The sequence below is a fragment of the Mytilus galloprovincialis genome, chromosome 8 (assembly GCF_965363235.1).
Source record: "Mytilus galloprovincialis chromosome 8, xbMytGall1.hap1.1, whole genome shotgun sequence".
Classification (NCBI taxonomy): Eukaryota; Metazoa; Mollusca; class Bivalvia; order Mytilida; family Mytilidae; genus Mytilus; species Mytilus galloprovincialis.
This window is the reverse complement of record NC_134845.1, coordinates 93,351,110-93,371,577: the sequence shown is the minus strand read 5'-3', so window position 1 is coordinate 93,371,577 and position 20,468 is coordinate 93,351,110. Positions and strand designations below refer to the sequence as shown.

The 20,468-nt window shown below is 33.7% G+C and overlaps 2 protein-coding genes across 2 annotated transcripts; one reads left to right on the top strand and one right to left on the bottom strand.

Moving 5' to 3' along the window:
• The first annotated feature begins 1,860 nt into the window (after window positions 1-1,860).
• LOC143042857 (uncharacterized) lies at window positions 1,861-7,692 on the top strand. Its single transcript, XM_076215332.1, has 3 exons — window positions 1,861-1,921; window positions 3,889-3,923; window positions 5,106-7,692. Exons 2-3 carry the CDS (start codon window positions 3,892-3,894, stop codon window positions 7,051-7,053), a joined length of 1,980 nt encoding a protein of 659 aa, XP_076071447.1. The 5' UTR covers window positions 1,861-1,921; window positions 3,889-3,891; the 3' UTR covers window positions 7,054-7,692.
• Window positions 7,693-11,306: 3,614 nt separating this feature from the next.
• On the bottom strand, window positions 11,307-19,469 carry LOC143042856 (heat shock 70 kDa protein 12A-like). Its single transcript, XM_076215331.1, has 5 exons — window positions 19,370-19,469; window positions 17,754-18,090; window positions 15,104-15,325; window positions 13,643-13,796; window positions 11,307-12,494 (listed from the first exon to the last, which is right to left on the bottom strand). The coding sequence occupies exons 2-5, from the start codon at window positions 18,051-18,053 to the stop codon at window positions 11,440-11,442; spliced, it is 1,731 nt and encodes a 576-aa protein (XP_076071446.1). The 5' UTR covers window positions 18,054-18,090; window positions 19,370-19,469; the 3' UTR covers window positions 11,307-11,439.
• Window positions 19,470-20,468: the final 999 nt, after the last annotated feature.

The window sequence follows — 20,468 nt, the reverse complement described above, 5'->3', positions numbered from 1 at the left end:
TAAATATGCAGATGTTTCGTAACGGCTATGGATAAAAACTAGATTTTTTTATTTCTATTTCTGTTAGAGACCTCCCGTCTAATCTTCAGTAGTCACTGTTATTCTGATTAAAGAAAATGTTTCTTCCATTATTCTGAAATAAAGAACTGTTTCCATCACACTGAAAGATTACCACAGGCACTTGCACGGGAAACTTTTTCTGAGACAAATGCCTGTGAAGATTACTAACAATGCAAGTCTAGTTATGTTTAATCGAGTTGAAACAAAGACGAGGGAGACGGGGAGGACACGTTCACTTGTTTCAGAAAAAACCCAATCTATAACACCTTAGAATTTATTTTCTGAGACAAGCGCTTGGGGTGGAGGAGGCAAGTCTGTTGGTTTTAGCTCTTAAATATTTGGAAAACAAAACGAATTTTAGAAAACTTGAAGTCAATACGGGATCAACATAACAAAAAATGAAAATTTTCAATTTAGTTATAGTCGTCACATGGTCTTCAACAGTTTTAATACCAAATGACAGATGTCCAGGTCTAAATGTTCAAAGTGAATATACAACTGACAGACTCGGTGACAATAGATATATGGCATACTCTATAAGGGGATAGGAGACATAGGAGGGGGATTGTGCCCACATATTGGAAACAAAAAATATTAAAAACAAATAAAAATGAAAGACAACATTGACTAACTTCTGGACTATTAAGTTTACAGTAAAGTTGTTCTGGTTGTCATTTTCAGTCTATCCATTTTCTCAGACACACACACATTTCAACATATTCATACACCACTACTCCCAATAATTTATTTGAAAAAAGGCATTTATACATGTATGATTTACGACTAGGCTTGATATATTAACATAGGGCAGTGACAATCAAATTCCCCCTCTTTTGTTAAAAAAAGCACAAGTTAAAAATGAGTGAAGAACCTTAAAGCTATGAACAATACGGAATTAAATCAAATTTAGATAATGCTCTCTGAAAGCCAGTTAAAAAGAACTACGTACAAAGCTTTTCCGTTTACACTCTAATATTGGTCGTTGAACAAATAATGTCTAGTTCGAACATGATGGAATTTTTATGTGACTGGGTCGCGAGTGATGCTGTTTGTTTTGTTTTATAATGAGAATAATGTTCTTCCTTTCATTAAGAGTTATCGTTTGCGGATTATAAACAATTGGGGGTGTGTTTGCTTGAATGCGATTGGTGGTGCTGGGTTTGCTTGAATGCGATTGGTGGTGCTGGGTTCGAACCTTTGACATGTCAAACGAAAGACATGATAGTTGTTATTTGCTGTTTCTCTGCTAAGCATACGATATTTAGAAATAAAAGCAAAGACTGGTTGGTTCGGGGTTAATAACGTATCCGCTTAGAGTGACATGTTTTCTGGACTGTTACCTTACGTGTTAACTAGCACTTTGTTTAAAGATCACACTCAGCGTATCGGACTGGTACACAGCAAGTTTTATTCTCATATCACAAAATCAGGTTCTTTTCTTGAAGATACACTCAATTTTTCGCTCGACACTAATTAGCTATATGTTTCTTATCTTCACTCAGTTGCGGGTCCAGAAATTTTCACTAAGAAGGGGGGGGGGGTACTGACTGCCCTAAGAGGAGCTTTGCTTCATTGATTCCCTATATAATCAATATTTTTTCCCTAAAAAAAGGGGGCTGCCCCCTCCCTGGATCCGTATATATGATCTTCCCGCGCATATTGTCTAAGTCAGACCCTGCAGATCGCGCCATTTTGAATGTGATCTGTTTAAAAACAAGAGCATGTTTTTGTTGATCCCCGACACAATGTCACGTAAGTTTTATAGTATATTTGTACAACTATTGTTACCTAGCATATGATAGATAACAGACTTAGATAAGTCGGAGATATCAATATTAAAACAACACAAAACTCTCCACAGGTAGGACACTTGAATTTTATGCTTGAACAAATAAGACTAATTCATGTACGGGTAGCTTTAGAGTTTACTGAATACATGCAGAAAACTTTCTATGTGTCAATCTGTATGATTGGGTGGATCAAAACCATTTTAAACCAGATATACGATCGATAATAGTGTTTTGAGGTTAACACGTTCGTATATATATATATATAAAAAGAAAATACGGTATGATTGCCAATGAGACAACTCTCCACAAGTAACCAAAATCACACAGAAATGAACAACTATAGGTTTTCGTGTGGCCTTCAACAATGAACAAAGCCCATACCGCAAAGTCAGTTATAAAAGGCATCGAAATGACAAATGATAACATTTCAAACGAGAAAACTAACTTACTCGTGTACAAAATAATGAACGAAAAACATATATGTTACATAGCAACAAACGACAAACACTGAATTGGGACAGACACATACAGAATGTTGTGGGATTAAACTAGTTTGTTTGCGCCAACCCTTGCCTTTAACATTTATCTTGATAGTAAAATACTGAAAAGTCGTTTGTTCATTCCCCTTTTTACCTATAGACCAATCATCGTGAAAAAAAAACCCTCTATAAAATTAAAAACCAATTGTTCAGAGAACCATTGATGGTCTTTCCACCAGTAAGGATCTTTTTTTATATGAAAATATTAAAATTCGGTTTTAAATGTCAATTTAAGCGTCAAATGACAGCTTATTGAACGCTGATTCCAAAAATGTATGGTTTCTATACAAAAAGATATAAATAAGGAGATCATTTTTTACTTCCGGTTTAAAAGATGTTACTTTCGGTATGTTTTGATAGTTTACTTGACACTGATTCCAAAAATAGATGGTTCTATATACTTTTACATTAAATTAGTACAAAAAATGTCTACTTCCGGTTTACAAAAGGTCACTTCCGGTTGGATTTTTCAAGGTCACATTGCTTGCAACTTTTTGACAAAAGTCCCATGGCTTTATCATGTATATATAAGAGGGAAAAGCAAAGGTTAAAATCTAGAACGTTAAATTTACCTATGACCTTGAGCTCAATTTCAAGGTCATCAACCAAGGACCTCAAATCAAAAGATTCTAGGCCTCTACTTTATATTGTTAATGAGTTATATTACCATACAACTAATATTAGATATAAAAGGGGGCAAAACTCGCATTAAATGTTACGTACCCTTTTAAGTAAAATTTACATGTTACGACATGTCGCAACTAACAATTTTCTGAAAATATTTTGTCGATATCTTGTATGATTTCTGAAAATAAGAGATAACAAGCCAAAATCAAAAATTTGAACATGACCTTGACCTATGACCTTGACCTCATTTTCATACTTTTTGACCAAGGGCCTCAAATCAAAAGACCCTAGGCCTCTATCACTTATGGTTTTCCAGTTACAAATATATTTCATTTATTTCAATATAAAAGGGGAAATAACTCTCATATAGAGTCTTCGTAAAGCTTCGGTCAAAAAAAAACTAACATTCTGAGGATATAACGAGCAATTTGGAAAAATAAATTTGTCGCTTTCTTTTACGGTTGCGGAGGAGATCTGATAACAAGAAAAACAGTGTTTGGGGAGATAACTCTTACAAAGAAAAGTGTTTGGTTAAACAGGGTGAGTTTCAAAAGCCTAAAGACTGTATGATATCATATACAAAAAAACTAAGCGACATCTTTTGAAACTTTTTTATACCGCAAGAAAAAAATTAGGCGGAAGAAGAAAAAAAAATAATCAGAACAAATTCAATAGGTCAAATTCAAAAGACCTAATAATAGATGAAAAGTGGAGATTGTTATTCCATTGTATGCCTTTAAACATTGTTTTATAACACTAAAACGATGTTGCACGATTTTTGAATTTATCCAAATAATTCACACGATATGCAGTTTGAATGTCAAGGTTTGTATTAACTCCCCCTTTTTAAATTTGATCTATTTTATTTATAGAAAATGGAACAAAACAGAAACAAACTAAATGCAAGGTAAGAACAACAATAAAAAGATTGCCAATGAGGGAGACAACTCTCAATCAGAGACAAAATGACGTAGACGTAACCAACTACAGGCCGTCGTATGGCCTTCGACAATAAGCAAAACCCATATCGCACAGCAAGATATAATCTTGAGTCCCTTAACAAACATAACGTTTATATTTTTTTTAATTACTTGCCTCTATAAATTAACAATCAAAAATGCATTTGATCTTTTTGTTTTTATAAGTTTTCAAATGGAAATTTGCCGTTTGAAGTATTGTAAGATCATTTTAAAAAATTTGTAACATTATATTTATTTTTTGGCGGAAGGGGTGGGGTGGGGTGCAAAAAGCTTCATATCACATTGAAGTGTATGTCTGTCTGTACACGTATCCATTTTAACTGGACATTATAAATGATACTTTGAGTGATTTTAGCTTGGTTTTTAATGTTTTGAAAGTAACAAAGAGAGCCGTGGTGTAGTGGTTAGTGCATCGGACTACTAACACGAAGGTTCCTGGTTCGATTCCAGTCTGGGATGAAAATTTCAGGGACTTAATTTTCGGCTCTCCATTGACACCATTTGCGAGTATGGTCTTGAGGAAACGATGATAGTCCGTCAGAAAGGAACGATAAATGGCTGACTCGTGTTAAGAGAGAGCCATATCTCTTGCACGTTAAAGACACCCTTGTAGATTTCGAAAAAGAGCAGGCTAATGCCGCTACAAGGCAGCACTCGCACCCGCAAAGTGAAAAGGGATTAATATAAGTTGAAAAACTTGTTTCCCAATCCACTATAAAAAAAATATGTTGAAACTAAACAAAGGTTGAACGAATTCGATAACCAGATTGTTAGGAAAATCTTGGGAAATATTATTGTTAATAGTGAGAGTTTTGCGAATTTAATCTGGCTGTATATAGTTTTGAAATAACATAATCAGATATAATCACTCTTTATAAAATCAAAATATAAACATGATGAATAAGATGGTCGAATTATAAAAAAATGTTTCGCAAATCATTTCTTCAATGTTCGTGATCTGTTAAAAAAGGCGATTTTTTAGAATAAAGTCTAATTATTTGTTTCTTTATAGATATGTAATGCTTTTATATGTTTGTCGTGTGTTTATTGGTTAGTTAGATTTACAGTTTACTGCGTCAATGTATTCTTACATTTGATTTTCGTTTCAGGTCCATCAATTACTGGTTGAAAATTCTATTACTTCTATTTGTCACAGCCTCTATATTTATACTTGGACTACAGAATGTGAACTTTCCTTCGACAAACGTTGTCCTCTCATTTACATCAAGATCAGAAGATGCCTTTTTAGTGTACACCTCCGCCTGCAAGATTCCAAAAGTAGATCCCTTTGCTCCGTCAGTCAAAAAACTGTTAAAACCGGGAACAGTGTTGAGATGTGACCCGGATGTCGACATTGTTTACCAAAAAGACAACAAACTTGTCGTTAACCGAACGGCCGTTAATGAATCGCGCAGGTATAAAGACTTGTCATACTGTAAATATAAGACAATTTGGCGTCCATTAGAAAAACCAACGTCTCATGACTATTTCCGGTACATAAATGAAAGCGAGGCTTTCACGTCCGATATCAAACTAAGAAGTGAGGATGAATTTGTTAGATTGAATTGTTATGAAAAAGACGACACTACTATCTACACAAATTTTTTTGCATTTGTTCAGAGAAAAGATCGAGTTGAAAAGAGGTGTAATAAAGTTTATCAAAAATATTCGAAAAATCAGGATGAACGTTTAAGCGTCATGATGCTTGGAGTAGAATCTGTTTCGCAAATAAATATGATTCGTTATATGACTGAAACACGTAAATATCTTTTACAAAACATGTCAGCAATTGAACTTTTAGGATACAACAAGTTAGCCGATAACACTTTTCCAAATATCGTTCCCATGACAACAGGTAAATATCTAGAAGAATTGCCATGGAACGAAACTGTTAAGGATGTACCACTGGATAAACATGATTTTATGTGGAATAAATATTCACGTGAAGGTTACCGGACGTTTTATGCAGAAGATGCACCAAAAATCGCCATTTTTGATTACCACAAAGCGGGATTTGAACGTCCTGCGACCGACTATTATAATAGACATTTAAGTGTTGCCATGGAAAAGGAATATGAACCATGGAACACAGATAATAATTGTGTCCATGCACGTCCAGAAACAGCTTTTATTTTGGATTATTTAAAACAGTTTATGACCGAATTCAAATCCGATCCGTATTTTGCATTTACTTTCATTTCTAGATTGACGCATGACCGGATGGAGCGACCAGCAATGGCTGATCGTTTGTATAAAGATTTCTTTGAAAATCTAAACAAAGGCAATAATTTAAATAATACAGTGCTATTCTTCTTTAGTGATCATGGAATAAGATTCGGAAAGGTTCGGGAAACCTTTATTGGAAAATTAGAGGAGCGATTACCGTTTGGGTTTTTTATATTCCCAAAATGGTTTTATGAAAAATATCCGAAATTAAAACGAAATTTAGAAATTAATTCACGAAGACTTACAACTCCGTTTGATATTTATGCTACTTTGATGGATATTCTTCATTTCAAAAGCAACAGAAAAGAGAAAATACATAAAAGTAGATCAACAAGCTTACTGGATGAAATTCCGGAATCTCGAACGTGTAATGACGTTGACATGTTACCTCATTGGTGCTCGTGCGCAGATCACGAAATGTTGTCAACTAAAGCTGAGAGTGCAGTGCAATCAGCAAAACAAATGATATTAGAGCTAAACCAACAACTCAATAAAACGACTGTGTGTGAAACGTTATATTTAAATGAAATAAAATTGGCTTCAAAACTGATATTGCCGAATAAGGTTCTGACGTTTAAAAGCAGTGATTGGGACGTTATCAATCGAACCGTAGTGTTCGGTAATCGAATAGATTCTTATGTTGACTATCAACTTATGTTAGAAACTAAACCAGGTGGCGCTCTTTTTGAAGGAACTGTGCGCTACAATGAAAAATACAAAACTTACAAATTGATGGGCGAGGTCAGTCGGATTAACATGTATGGCAAGCAATCACATTGTGTTAACGACTCTCATTTAAAAAAGATTTGCTTTTGTAAAAACCAGACTTAACGTTGGCATAAACATATAAGACAAAAGTCATTACTTGACCTTAGAAATTCTTTGAAAGTTTTTCGTCAATGTGATTAACACGATTTATCGTGCAAATAACTATACCGAGTACACATGGTTACTGATAATGTGATATTTCAAAATCAGTTTCCAAGTCAATGTTAATTTTGACCTAGATTTCAAGGTTCACTTAACATGGAATATGATTGTGCGAGCGGAGCATGATGTCATACAGAAAGATATTTTGTTTTAAATAATTAACATTCCTTGCTGATAAACGAATTTGATTTTGTTGAAACTTAATCATTTTGTTATTGACCTGTTTCACCAGAACTCTAACTATCTTTACAAAAAAAATCATTAAACAAAATTGACTTAACATAAATGTTGCATTGAAGAAAGGATAAAAGAAAGTTACAATTTTGAAACATGTACAAAGATTTTTTAAAAGTGGTTTCTTAACGACATGTTCGACTTACGGAGTGCGCTGTGTAAAAGGTCCGAAATCGGTTAGGGACAACTAGTATAAAATCGTTATATGCTATAATTCCTCATGTACGCTACATTTAAGAGTAAGAGCAAAAACAGGTATCCTTGTGATAAAAATAATGTGCAATAAAGGTATTTACGTAAAGTGTCTCTCTAGCATTAAGCAGTGTTGATATGTATCAAATTAACGTGTAATATCTGTCGATGGACGTTGTAATATCATGTCATCAAACGATTTATATTTTTAGTAGAAATGAAATAGGTAGTAGAAGAAATGACAATTTTAACACTCTATACGAGGGTCTCGATGAAGACAGTTACTTTCATATCGACAAAAAGACAGACAGCAGTATATATATGCACATAAAACAACATTGAGACACATACACCTTTTCGCATTTTTGCGCCTTTCCCAAGTCAGGAGCCTCTGGCCTTTGATACTCTTGTATAGTTTTTAATTTTAGTTTCTTTTATATATTTAGTACATATAAAAAAGAAGATGTGGTATGATTGCCAATGAGACAACTATCCACAAAAGACCAAAATGACACAGACATTAACAACTATAGGTCACCGTACGGCCTTCAACAATGAGCAAAGCCCATACCGCATAGTCAGCAATAATAGGCCCCGATAAGACAATGTTAAACAATTCAAACGAGAAAACTAACGGCCTTATTTATGTAAAAAAATGAACGAAAAACAAATATGTAACACATAAACAAACGACAACTACTGAATTACAGGCTCCTGACTTGGGACAGGCACATACATAATTAATGTGGCGGGGTTAAACATGTTAGCGGGATCCCAACCCTCCCCCTAACCTGGGACAGTGGTTTAACAGTACAACATAAGAACGAACTGTAAAAATCAGTTGAAAAAGGCTTAACTCATCAGATGGACAAAAATATAAGTGGAAGTACAGTCAATTTAGCACAAATATGACCCTAACCTTGAAGTAACTGCAACAGAAGATTTTTTAAGTTTTAATCTTAAGCATTATACCCGTAACAACCGTCCCGTAACATACACAGAAAAAAAGTCCCATAAAATCTAACTTGAGGAAAACTAAAAAATCATGGGTTTAAAATGCCTATGGAGATTTGCATTGATATGGGAGATAACTCTGGAAAAAATGCAGAAATATCAATAAAAATTGATACAAATTATAACTTTACCGCTTCTATTCAACATAATTGATTCTTGATATTTTAGCCGTCTTAAGAGTATAACAAACAACTCTAAAGGTGTTTTCATATCTTTTATCAAGCTACAACATAGATTTCATAATTCATTAGTTGACCATTTATTAGATTTTTTGGCATATTAAGGTAAATAATCTCAAATTGAATAAAACTAATTATTAGCATATATTCTTCTTTTTGTGGTTTAAAGTTTCTGTAAACAAAATAGATGCTAAACAAATATAATCTAAAGATATAAACAATATTATACCAAATATTCACATTATTTTTTCAAAATGGTCACAAAGTCATAAATTTGCAACTTTCTATTATGAAAAATGTGCAAAAAAAATAATAAAAATACCCATAACACTTCGGTTTTGTACATTTCATGAGCAGAAGATTGTATTATATAGTCAAATAATGAACTTTTAACCCCATTAAAGTATCATATTTTACTAGAATTTTAAGAAATAAAACATGCTGATTTTGAGTTTTCCTAAAGCTAGATTTTGTGGGACTTTTTTTCTGTGTATATTTGGGGCTTAATGATATAGATTAGAACTAAAACATTTTCTGTTGCAATTTGTTTGAGGTTCAATCTTAGCTTGACTGGACTATTTATGAGTTTAGTATGACGTCTATTATCACTGAACCATTAAACATTTTTGTTTAGGGTCCAGCTGAAGCACGACTCTGGGTGCGGGATTTTCTCGCTGTATTGAAAATCCATTGGTGGTGTTTTCCACTCTTTCGTCGGATTGTTGTCTCTTTGACACATTCCCCATTTCCATGCTCATTTTATAAAGATATCTAAAAACTAACCAACACGAACCCCGCCAAAAACAAGGGATGATCTCAGGTACTCCGGACGGGTAAGCAGACCTTGCTTCACATGTGGCACCCGTGAAGACGATATTAACATATATATGAAAGATACTGTGATATTGAGAGAGAGAAAAACAGCAATAAGAGCTGTTCCATTTTTATTTTACCAAGTGTTTGAGAAATTGAACTATCCTTGATTAAAGTACCATATCCCAACTCCAAGATTTTTTTTTTAGGTACAGTCTATATGCTCCTTTCCAGATGGGTTTCTTTGAGTTCATTAACGCCTATTTAAGCGGAAAACGGGTTGTGGATGTTACTGCTCTTTGTTCAGGTCATTGTCTCATTGACACATTTCTCGTTTCGATTCCCAAATCTATTATCTAGGGTTTATCGCTTTCGGTGTTTGCTACTTTAGAATTTTAAACATTCGATTAAATCCACCAATGACTAGGATTTGTATAAATAAGCTTAAATACCTTGTAAATTTGCATAAGCTGTATCTAAAACCCTCCACAGAAGCTAGTTTAGACTACAGGCATTTGTACTCGTTTTCAAAACAAGCTGAATGATCTTCATATGTATACATGTAATACTTGCCAATGGACATACTTTGCAATCGATCCGACTTAATCGGTTTTGTTACGGCTTATCTTGTCAACCTTTGTAATATACTGTTTTTGTTATCTTTCTTTTTGTTTATTTAGTAAATGCAGCCCTGTTCAATATTTCTCTGAAATGTGTCTTTGTTCAGAATATTACACTTTATACATCAAGCGCGTCCGAAGCTCCCTTTCTGACTGTACAGTAAATCTCATAGTTGAGATTCAACGACCTTTGTGGAGACAAGCATTCTATAAGTATTGCATGGCAATACATATTCCCCTACCAGTTGGAACAAACTGCTTACTGCAGTGGCGGATCCAGAACTTTTCCTAAGGGGGGCCCGCTCCAGTCATGCTTCAATGATTCCCTATATAATCAACCAAATTTTTCCCAGGAAATGGGGGGCCCGGGCACCCCAGCCCCCCTGGATCCGCCTATGTTACTAGATCTTAAACTTGTCATGGTGTTAAACTATATAACAAAAATATCAAGTCAATATTTTAAAGCATGACGCCAAAAAAAAAGTGTGGAAAACTGATTATTTGATCGAATTTTCCAGGTTGAAGGGCCATAAGTTAACCCTGCACAAAATCATCAGACCGAAACAAAATGTGAACTTGATCTGTTACATGTACGTAACTTGTTTCTTTCAATTTTTTCGACAGTAAATTTAAGAAAGCTATGATTTAATTATGCATGGATCAACGACGTCGGACTTTACTGCTATCTGGTATTGAAGAGCTTGCAAATAAGTTAATTTTGCTGTATATGTTTTCTTATAAAAAAATTTGACTAAATTATTTTCTTCACCTCTCGTCTTCTTTAAAATTAAATTACCTTTCTTGATATTTACAGACATAAAACAAGAGTCATTTTAATAACACATATATAGTATTAAAGTGAAAAGAATTATCACAAAAATACTTAACTCTGAGGAAAATTCAAAACGGAAAGTCTGTAATCAAATGGCAAAATCGGAAGCTCAAACACATCAAACAAATGGCCAACAACTGACATATTTCTGACTTGGTACAGGTATTATCAAATGTAGAAAATGGTGGATTGAATCTGGTTTTAAAGCTAGCTTAACGTCTCACTGGTATGAAAGTCGCATTAAATTCCATTATATTGACAACGAGGTAATATTTTGTAAACCTTTTTATTTGATTGAAAGTAAAAACCTTTTTATGTAATATAAAACATGAAATGACATTATTTGATCACATGTTCCGCAAATCAGACAATAAGCCAATTTATTGTTCACAACACGGAATGTTTAAAGAAGATCGAACTGGACCTCTGATATTCTTCCGGTGCGCAGATCTCTTGCCCTGCAAAGAATTTCCGTGTCACCGAATATCAGGGTTTCTTCTATCTCTAGTGTCTGTCCTGCGGAATGGGGCGGTAACTGGATTGTAAGGATGCCAAGCCGTTGACAACTCGGATCCGTGATGTATCGGGGGTTTTCGTCCGTTGATGTGTAAACGGTACATTCCAGTGTAGTTTCGTCCGGTTTGAGAGCCTGGAATATTTGTGATACTTCATGACCGGGAGTTATTCTATCTCCCTTCGTCATATACTTGAAGAAAACATCTTTGCACCTCACTTGGCCATTTATAGTGACTTTTTTCGTTTCCGGGTGCATATCCGGGTCCCAATCCGGCCAACTTTGAATACCATATGTAACTCTCGATATACGTTGGCTTACAACTCTAGGCTGGTGTCCGAATAAGACGGCTCCTTTCAGAACGGCAAGGCCTGCTTCTTCTGGAATGATTAACTTTCTTGGAGCACCAATCTTTGCTCTCACAGCGTCTTGTAATAGCTCGCATTCGGAAAATCCTCCGACCATCAAGATAGTTTTCAGGTCCTCGATTTTATCATTATTAAGTAATTTTCCAACGAGTTTAATAATTTCGTCGATCGTGTTTTTGAACAGACCACGGAATGTATCAGCTGCAATATGGAGTTTTTGCTTTGAAAACTTTACAGTATCTCTATGACGGGATTTTTCAAGTGCCATTTCAAACTTTTTATGCTGTTGTTTAACCAAATCCGTTAACGAAACTGGTAGTGTTATTACAACATTGGTTTGATTATTGTTTCGTACGGAACGTTTCTTTGTTTCAAATTCGCGAAACAAATCAATATAATCTTCTAGTTCAATTGATTTTAAATCTTCCATCACTTTCGTGCCGCATATCTCACACAGGAATTTGAAAAACGCTTCATCGATAGATTTACCTCCCCATGGTCCGCCGCTAGGTGGAACCACTTCTTGTATTGTACCATCCGATATTCTCTGATGAACAGTAATGTCAGCAGTTCCACCTTGAAATTGAAAAAAAATCAATGCTTGCAAAAAAAATAAAATTAATAAACGAACATTAATTTGAATTTTTTGACAGAGGAAATTGCCCACTGAGTTAAAATATCTATAGAGCGATTGCTCTCAGAAACAATAAAAACGACGTGATTTCAAATCGACCGCCTTTTAAATAGAATATTGTACCGAGATGAAAATTATAAGGAAATACTTAAATTTGTAACTAGACTAGTAGTATTTATACAAACTTTAAGGCTTCTCGTTAAACTTTCGGATTTGTACTCATATTAGCAACACAGCAGGTTCCGCTTGAGGCGCAAGATCTGCTGACCCTTCCAGAGCACCTACGAACACCCCTCCTAATTTTTCAGAGGAGGGGTCTGTGTTGCTCAATCTTTAGTTTTTTATGTTGTGTTTTTTGAACTATTGTTTGTCTTTTTCTTATTTAGCCATGGCGTTGTCAGTTTTTTTTCGATTTATTAATTTGAATGTCCTTCTAGTATTTTTCATCCATCTTTTTAAAATTCTGTTATTAAAGTAAATTATTCTAATGTGATTCGTAAAGTTATAGGGTGAATGATATTCTGAGTAAATGGTTCACATTTTATCTTCGATTAAATCATACAGTGAATAAAAGTACCATATGAACACTTTTAAAAACAGTATTGGTCTCTAAAATTGCGACCATGCCATTTAAGAAATCTCCAAGAAATCATGAAAGCCCGGGGCGACTAGTAATAGAAATTTTACAGTCAAATATAGGCCGTACAATTTTGCCATGCTGTTATGATAAAATTTCAATGAAGTAAACGGAGAAAAATTGCTGTCTTATGATAAAACGCGTCACATGGCATAACATGTTAACGTATTAATCAATCTAATTAAAAACCGATCTTTCATCGCTCCTGTTTCTGATATGTCGCATGCGACATATCAGAAACAGGAGCGATGAGAGATCGGTTTTTAATTAGATTGCGTATTAATAAGCTTGTACCAAACACCAGGAAGCTGTGATATGTAGTGTAGTGTAAAACAGAAGGCTAAAATTCTCATTAACAGGACAAATGGTTGGACATGAACGGATATACACCAGACAGAAGGTCAACCCTTTTAAAACGATCGTCACTTTTATATAGTGTGATTTGTTAAGTACCTCCGAGATCGATGACCATGTACTTCATTCCAGATTTAACAGTTTCACAAAAGTCCCTTCCAGTTTCCGCTTTGTCTGTCTTTAATTTCTGACAAAATATGGAGGCTGCCTCGGGTTCAAGGGCTATTGCAAGTTTGTCCTTTTTGATGCCTGCCTAAAACAGAATCATCAGTATTAATAACCTAAACTATGTAGTTTGAATAAAACAATATAACTGGTGTCACTAATACATCATAATGTGATATATCTTTAGAATCTAATAATGTTATTTTGTTCGTGAATTATCATCAATCCAGACAACCCAATACCTATTAAGTCTGCTGGTTGTTTGTTTTCTATGCTTTCTTAATACATGTCATATATTTATATATATAGAAATGAGAAAACGTGAATGAATAACTATCAATTATAGACCACCGGTCAAAGATTTAAACAATAACAGTTCACAGTGCAGTCCTCAGTAACAATGAACAACTATCAAGCTCGGTGGACTAGAGCTCGAGGTATGGTAGCACGCAGAAGAAACAACAAATATGAAATATAGCAACCACGACACAACTGAATTACAGGCGCCTCGCTTGAGACAGTCATTTTAATGACTTACACATGACAAAATACGATATGTCCCTCAATACGACATAGACCCAATACTTATAATACTCATAATTTTGCAATCAAGGTTTGGAACGAATACCATAAACAATCGGGGGCGTTTCTAGGATATTTGAAAGAGGGGGCCCCCTTAGAATAAAATCATAACAAAAATTTGAACCTTTTTTTGCTAAAAAACAAAACTTATGTAACGGTTCCTGACTTGGAGCATTTATATTTTATATATCTTTTTTTAAAGGGAGCGTACGCCCATCATGTCCTTACCTGGACCAGCCCCTGACAATAAAAAAAATGGTAGCAAGGTAGATCTATTCGAAAATACTGTAACAATCATTTTCTTTGAAATACTATGAAAGCTACATAGTATTAAATATCATTTTCTTTGAAATACTATAAAAGCTACATAGTATCAAATTATGTGAATACTTTATTTAGTGCAGCTACTTGATGTATATATGATTTAAAAACAAATAATAAATAAAATTGAGAATGGAAATATTGAATGTTCTAAAGAGACAACAACCCGAACAAAGAATATAGAAAAACAGGCGAAGGCCACCAATGTATGTTGTATTTTTAAGTTGATCGTATATGTATGTGTTATTTTGATGAATGTATTGATCTTAAATGTAGGCTGTATTTTTACTGTTGAATGTGTACTTTATACTATGTCCAATCCAAAGATAATATAATTGAGAATGGAAACGAGGAATGTGTCAAAGAGACAACAACCCAACCGAAGGCCACCAATGGGTCTTCAATGCAGCGAGAAATTTCAACACTCGAAGGAGTTAGTCTCTAAACAAAAATGTAGATCTACTAGTTCAGTGATAAACATATAAAACTTACTGCTTCAGCCGCCTCTCTCATAAACTGTTTCGAAGGATCGTCCCAAATTGCTGGAACTGTTAGAACAAAGTATAAATCATCATCTTGTAAGGCATTTTTCAGACGTTGTTGTATTTTCTCCAACAAGTGATTCTTCAAGTATTCTATGGCAAGGCTGAAAACTTTAATGGCCTGCATTGATTTTTTTGACACATCTTTAATCTCTGTTGTCCTGGTGACTCTCTAAAACATTACAAAATATTCACATTTTCATAATTTAAATCTCAGAATAATGTCTATTTCTTTAAAGTCTTTCTTGAGTATTCTAATATGACGTGCTTCTTTCGCTTTATGAATAAACCCATGCTCTAAATCCAATAATTTTTTTCTGCACATGCGTACATATTGACTACAGCAAAATAATGAACTTTATCAAATTAGCATGCATTTAATATATTTCATAAACTTAAAACTCTTCCAAACTCTTAAATGATGTACATGCATGTTGTTACTAATTCATTTATTATGACTGTAATGTGTTGCATTCCAAAATTGACATATTTGACCTAGATACGACAACCGTTCATGCTGGTTGTTCCAAAACTCCTCCCTCTGAAAAATCACAGTGTCAACTGTTTGCTTCTTTACAAACAAAAAAAGGGAGGTTCATGGAAGAGCCTATACAATCGCTTTACCCTTATACCCATCGGACATAAAAATTACCTTAATTGTCCTAATCAGAATCGAAATAATTGATGCAAGCTATACTTTATTGGTTGTTTTAACATGGATAGGCTTCGTGTTATTTTAGCCCTCACTATCGCTCGGGCAAAAATAATCACGAATATAATGCCTACCCATGTTAAAACAACCAATAAAGTATAGCTTGCATCAATTATTTCTTAACTAATGAGCGCAGCACATAAAAAGAGAAAACTTGAAAACTGTAAAACGTTTTTATTGCATGGCTGTAACGTCAAGTTCTTAATAAGGTGGTATGGGAGTATTTAAATAAAAAAAAAAAAATAGAAATTGTTCATACTTTGCCAACATGTAGTATATAAATGTAATATGTTCAAAAATATAATAAAATGATAGGTAACCGAGCATTAACAGTCATGTAATACATAATTTTAGCTTGCATTTATTTAGTAAATGTGAGCAATAATCATACGATATTTTCATTGATTTGCTTAAACATTCATTTGTTGTGTCTTTTATACTGGAATTACAGAGTTTTGTGTTTAAAAGAGAGGCGAAGGATACCAAAGGGACATTCAAGCTCATAAGTCGAAAATAAACTGACAACTGCATGGCTAAAAAAGGTTAAACAGACCAATAGAATACACAAAACACAACACAACATATGCAACCAAAGACTGCATGAGCAACATGAACCCCACCAAAAACTGAGGGTGATTTCAAAATTTCCGACAGGATAAGTATATCCTGCTCTACATATGGCACCCGTCGTGTTGCCCATGTTATTTCAAATCCATCGATAAGTCTAATTTGTTATGTCAAATTCGGGGAAAAGGGGACGGGATTATAGTTACAATATATTAAATGTAACATATCCGTTGTCATCTGTGAAACGGATATTCCATAACAATCAACCAACTCGTTTACGAATAAACAATTTTAACTTCACCACTTGGAACTCTTAGTTGAATAGCTTCCCTGTAAGCAGTAACCTATTATCCTTTATCAAGAATTCATGATGGAAAATACAAGCCCTTGAATATCGTATCAAATGGGAGATATATACTTCGTCTGCAGGCGCTGCATTAATATTTCTACATAGAAATGGAAAGTTCACAATTTGAAAGATGATATCAACTCTTTTGTCGTACAGTTTTGTTATCAACCGACCATCATATTTGGTCATAATTAAACTTCAGTGTCGATCATCTATGAAACTTTGTTTTTCCAATGATAGATGGGGACAATTAAGAAGGAAGTTTGAAATTTAAACAAAATGTTATACCACACTACATGTTGGTTTGTCAATAAGATTATTTTAAGTCACCTTACTGCCTTACTAAAATTTCAAATATGGTACACAGCTAATATTTTTTAAATACTCAATATAACTGCCATGTCAAATTTGACCTTAAATGTGAACTTATATATGTGATTTATGTTGATTTTCATATTTTATGGTGGCCATCTTAGAAATAGCCGCCATATTTCAAAGTGTGACCATAGTTAATATTGATTGAAATATCTAAATCTGCTACCATGTCAAATTTGGAGCTTTTATCATCAAACTCACAATTTTTTCATTTATCTGCCGGACTTAAATAGAAATGATCAATTATATTGTGTTGGTTTTAATAGTTTAAATTTTATCACATTTTAGTGTTGAATTTCTGTCTCATTGGCTTTAATGTTAAATCACGTGTAACCATCAAGCTTAAAAGCTTTGTTACAAACGTAATTGTAACCTTTCTTTATTTAAAAAGAAATAAACAGTTTTCTCTATTCTTTATTTGTTTTCTCCATTATTTTCTACTCTTTTTTTTTCTTTAACAATTTTTCTGTTTTCTTTATTATTTTTGAACACTTTTTTTAGCCCATTGGTCTAGAATCTCAGTAAACCCATTCAGACCCTCTTAAATGGTTACAAAATATTGTTCTATATGTTTGAGGACTTAAAATAGATACATACTTGATTGTGTAGTAACATTTTGAATTGATGGAAGTAATAATAATCCTCATGTTCGTCGTTTGACAGCAATTCTGAAAACTGATTTTCTGCGTCGTACCCGAAAGCAACTAATTCTTTATTTCCATTGAGCAAGACTGCAGTTGGTGCTTTTAGTGACAACAGTCTGCTCCCTTGCCACGCACTGGTACTGTATTTTGGTGGGTCATTCGCAAAATCCTGTTTAGAAGCGAATGCATAACCGGAATATGTTGTTCCAAAATCAATTGCTACAACAAATATACTGTTTCCTAAATGTGCCATTTTCTTCTCTTTTTTATTTTCCTCTGTTAAACATCACCTAAAATATACCATTACATATTTGTTTTAAAAGGCAGTCCAATATAACTGTAACTACATGTATTGGTTTTATTTATGAATCATTTTAAGTTAACAAAAATTCTTAGTAAACCATATATGTACAATACCGTTCTACGCTCTGATATCGGCCGCTGAACTTCCAAGTTAGAAACAATCGAAAATTTCAGATATTAATTATCAAACGACAACCACAACAGACTCCTGACCAAGAAAACATGACGAGGTTAAACATGTTTGTCCCTACTTTCTGTGACAGTGGTGTTACATCATATCATTAGAACAAGCTGTAAATGCAGTCCAAATGGCTCAACTCACAAGATTAGAAAGAAGCAAAAACAAACAAAACAACATAAACGGATGTTGGAGTTTCTCGCTACATTGAAGACCTTTTGGTGGCCTTCGGCTGTTGTCTGCTATATGGTCGGGTTGTTATCGCTTTGACGCATTCCCAATTTCCATTCTCAATTTTATATATATATATATATATATATAAACTAGAATGTGTCCATAGTACACGGATGCCCCACTCGCACTATAATTTTCTATGTTCAGTGGACCGTGAAAATTGGGGTCAAACCTTTAATTTGGAATTAAAATTAGAAAAATCATATCATAGGGAACATGTGTACTAAGTTTCAAGTTGATGTAACTTTAACTTCATCAAAAACTAACTTGACCAAAAACTTTAACCTGAACTTCGCACTATCATTTTCTATGTTCAGTGGACCACAAAATTGGGGTCAAAACTATAATTTGGCATTAGAATTAGAAAGATCATATCATGGGGAACATGTGTACAAAGTTTCAAGTTGATTGGACTTCAACTTCTTCAAAAACTACCTTGACCAAAAACTTTAACCTGAAGCGAACGGACGCACAGACGGACGAACGAACGAACGAACGGAGGCACAGACCAGAAAACATAATGCCCCTCTACTATCGTAGGTAGGGCATAAAAATAGACACAAAGTACAGACAATATAAGGCTTAAAGCGACTATTCAACGTTACTGAAAGAAGGTGTTATATAAACATTTTGGTTTATACTTTTATACATCATTTGGTTCTATACCCTTAACCATGTTATATATATCTTTTATCTAATCATCAACTGTAAATTAGAAATGCCCACCGAAGTACCAAATCGATACGTTAATTTACTCAATGATCCGGTCCACAACTTTCGTTTTCACAAACAAACATTTCAATCAAAAGTATAAACTTATGATGAAAAATAAACTTGAAAATTATTGAAAATACCTTGCTTTGTTGACGAAATGATGCCTTTGACGTCTAAATGAGAGAATTATTTTCATTCGTCGCCATGTTCGTCGAAAAGGCATCGAGGAAGTAAAATTGAAATGTTCATAATAGATATTGTGTTTACTTTGAAAGTCGTAAAATTTAAGTAATTAAAATAATCTAAATATGTGTACATGCAATTTATATATGTAAAGTTTTGACTGTTTGTCTTTTTCCAGCTTCTTTGGTCTTGAAAGGATATATTTTGCATACTTAATAATTAATATTTGCTCGATAATATTTGTTTAGGAAGTAGGACACCTATCTTTAATACGGTTTCAATCTGAGGTTTCAATGCTTCAAAAAATGGTACTTGTTTGGAAATTGTATTCTTTAATGAAAATATAATGCAAATATAAAATACGCATTGAATCGCTTATGCTTTTAAGGCATCAATTTGCAGAGTTGCATGCATGTGCACTCTACCTCCCCCTTTCAAAAGCAATAAGATATTATATATATTCCAATGCGAATCTCGGTTACGTGCGTTATTATATGATTAACACAAAATAAGGGACAGGCAAAACCACCCCTTGCTTGTCACTGTTATCAATAAAGGATTCATTTATTTATTTTTTTGCGACATATCTAGTATATATACATGAATATACATGTTCATTTTATACCATTCGGAACCTACAGCTTTTACTTATCAAAACGATGATAAAATCCTAAACCTTTCTTGTCATTTAAATATAGATATTTATTTTTACTTGACCTGACAATCGATTGATCAAATACATTAGTGACGTCGCATTTTTATCATTGTTTGTATATATCATTCAAGCAAAGGCTAGTACGGTCCGGGAAGCAGGATATTTCTAAGTTATAAGATATTTCAATAATTCGCTATTACTTTTTCTGGAAATCATTATCAAAAACATAAATTCATTATGACGAATGATATAGATCTGTCAAAATACATAATATCTTTTTAACATAAATAATACAAAAACTTGATTTTTCATTGTTGAGTTAGCAATGGCATAGATGTATTACATCTATGGCAATGGCAACAATCATGACGTTTATTTGTATAGTTCGTGTGTCGTAAAAA

Coding starts and splice junctions, on each gene's coding strand:
- LOC143042857 (XM_076215332.1), top strand. CDS start 3,892: ATGGAACAAAACAGAAACAAACTAAATGCAAG. Junction 3,924..5,105: donor AGAAACAAACTAAATGCAAG/GTAAGAACAACA, acceptor TTTTCGTTTCAG/GTCCATCAATTACTGGTTGA.
- LOC143042856 (XM_076215331.1), bottom strand. CDS start 18,053: ATGGCACATTTAGGAAACAGTATATTTGTTGTAGCAATTGATTTTGGA. Junction 15,326..17,753: donor AAATGTTACTACACAATCAA/GTATGTATCTAT, acceptor GTAATGTTTTAG/AGAGTCACCAGGACAACAGA. Junction 13,797..15,103: donor TGAGAGAGGCGGCTGAAGCA/GTAAGTTTTATA, acceptor ATTCTGTTTTAG/GCAGGCATCAAAAAGGACAA.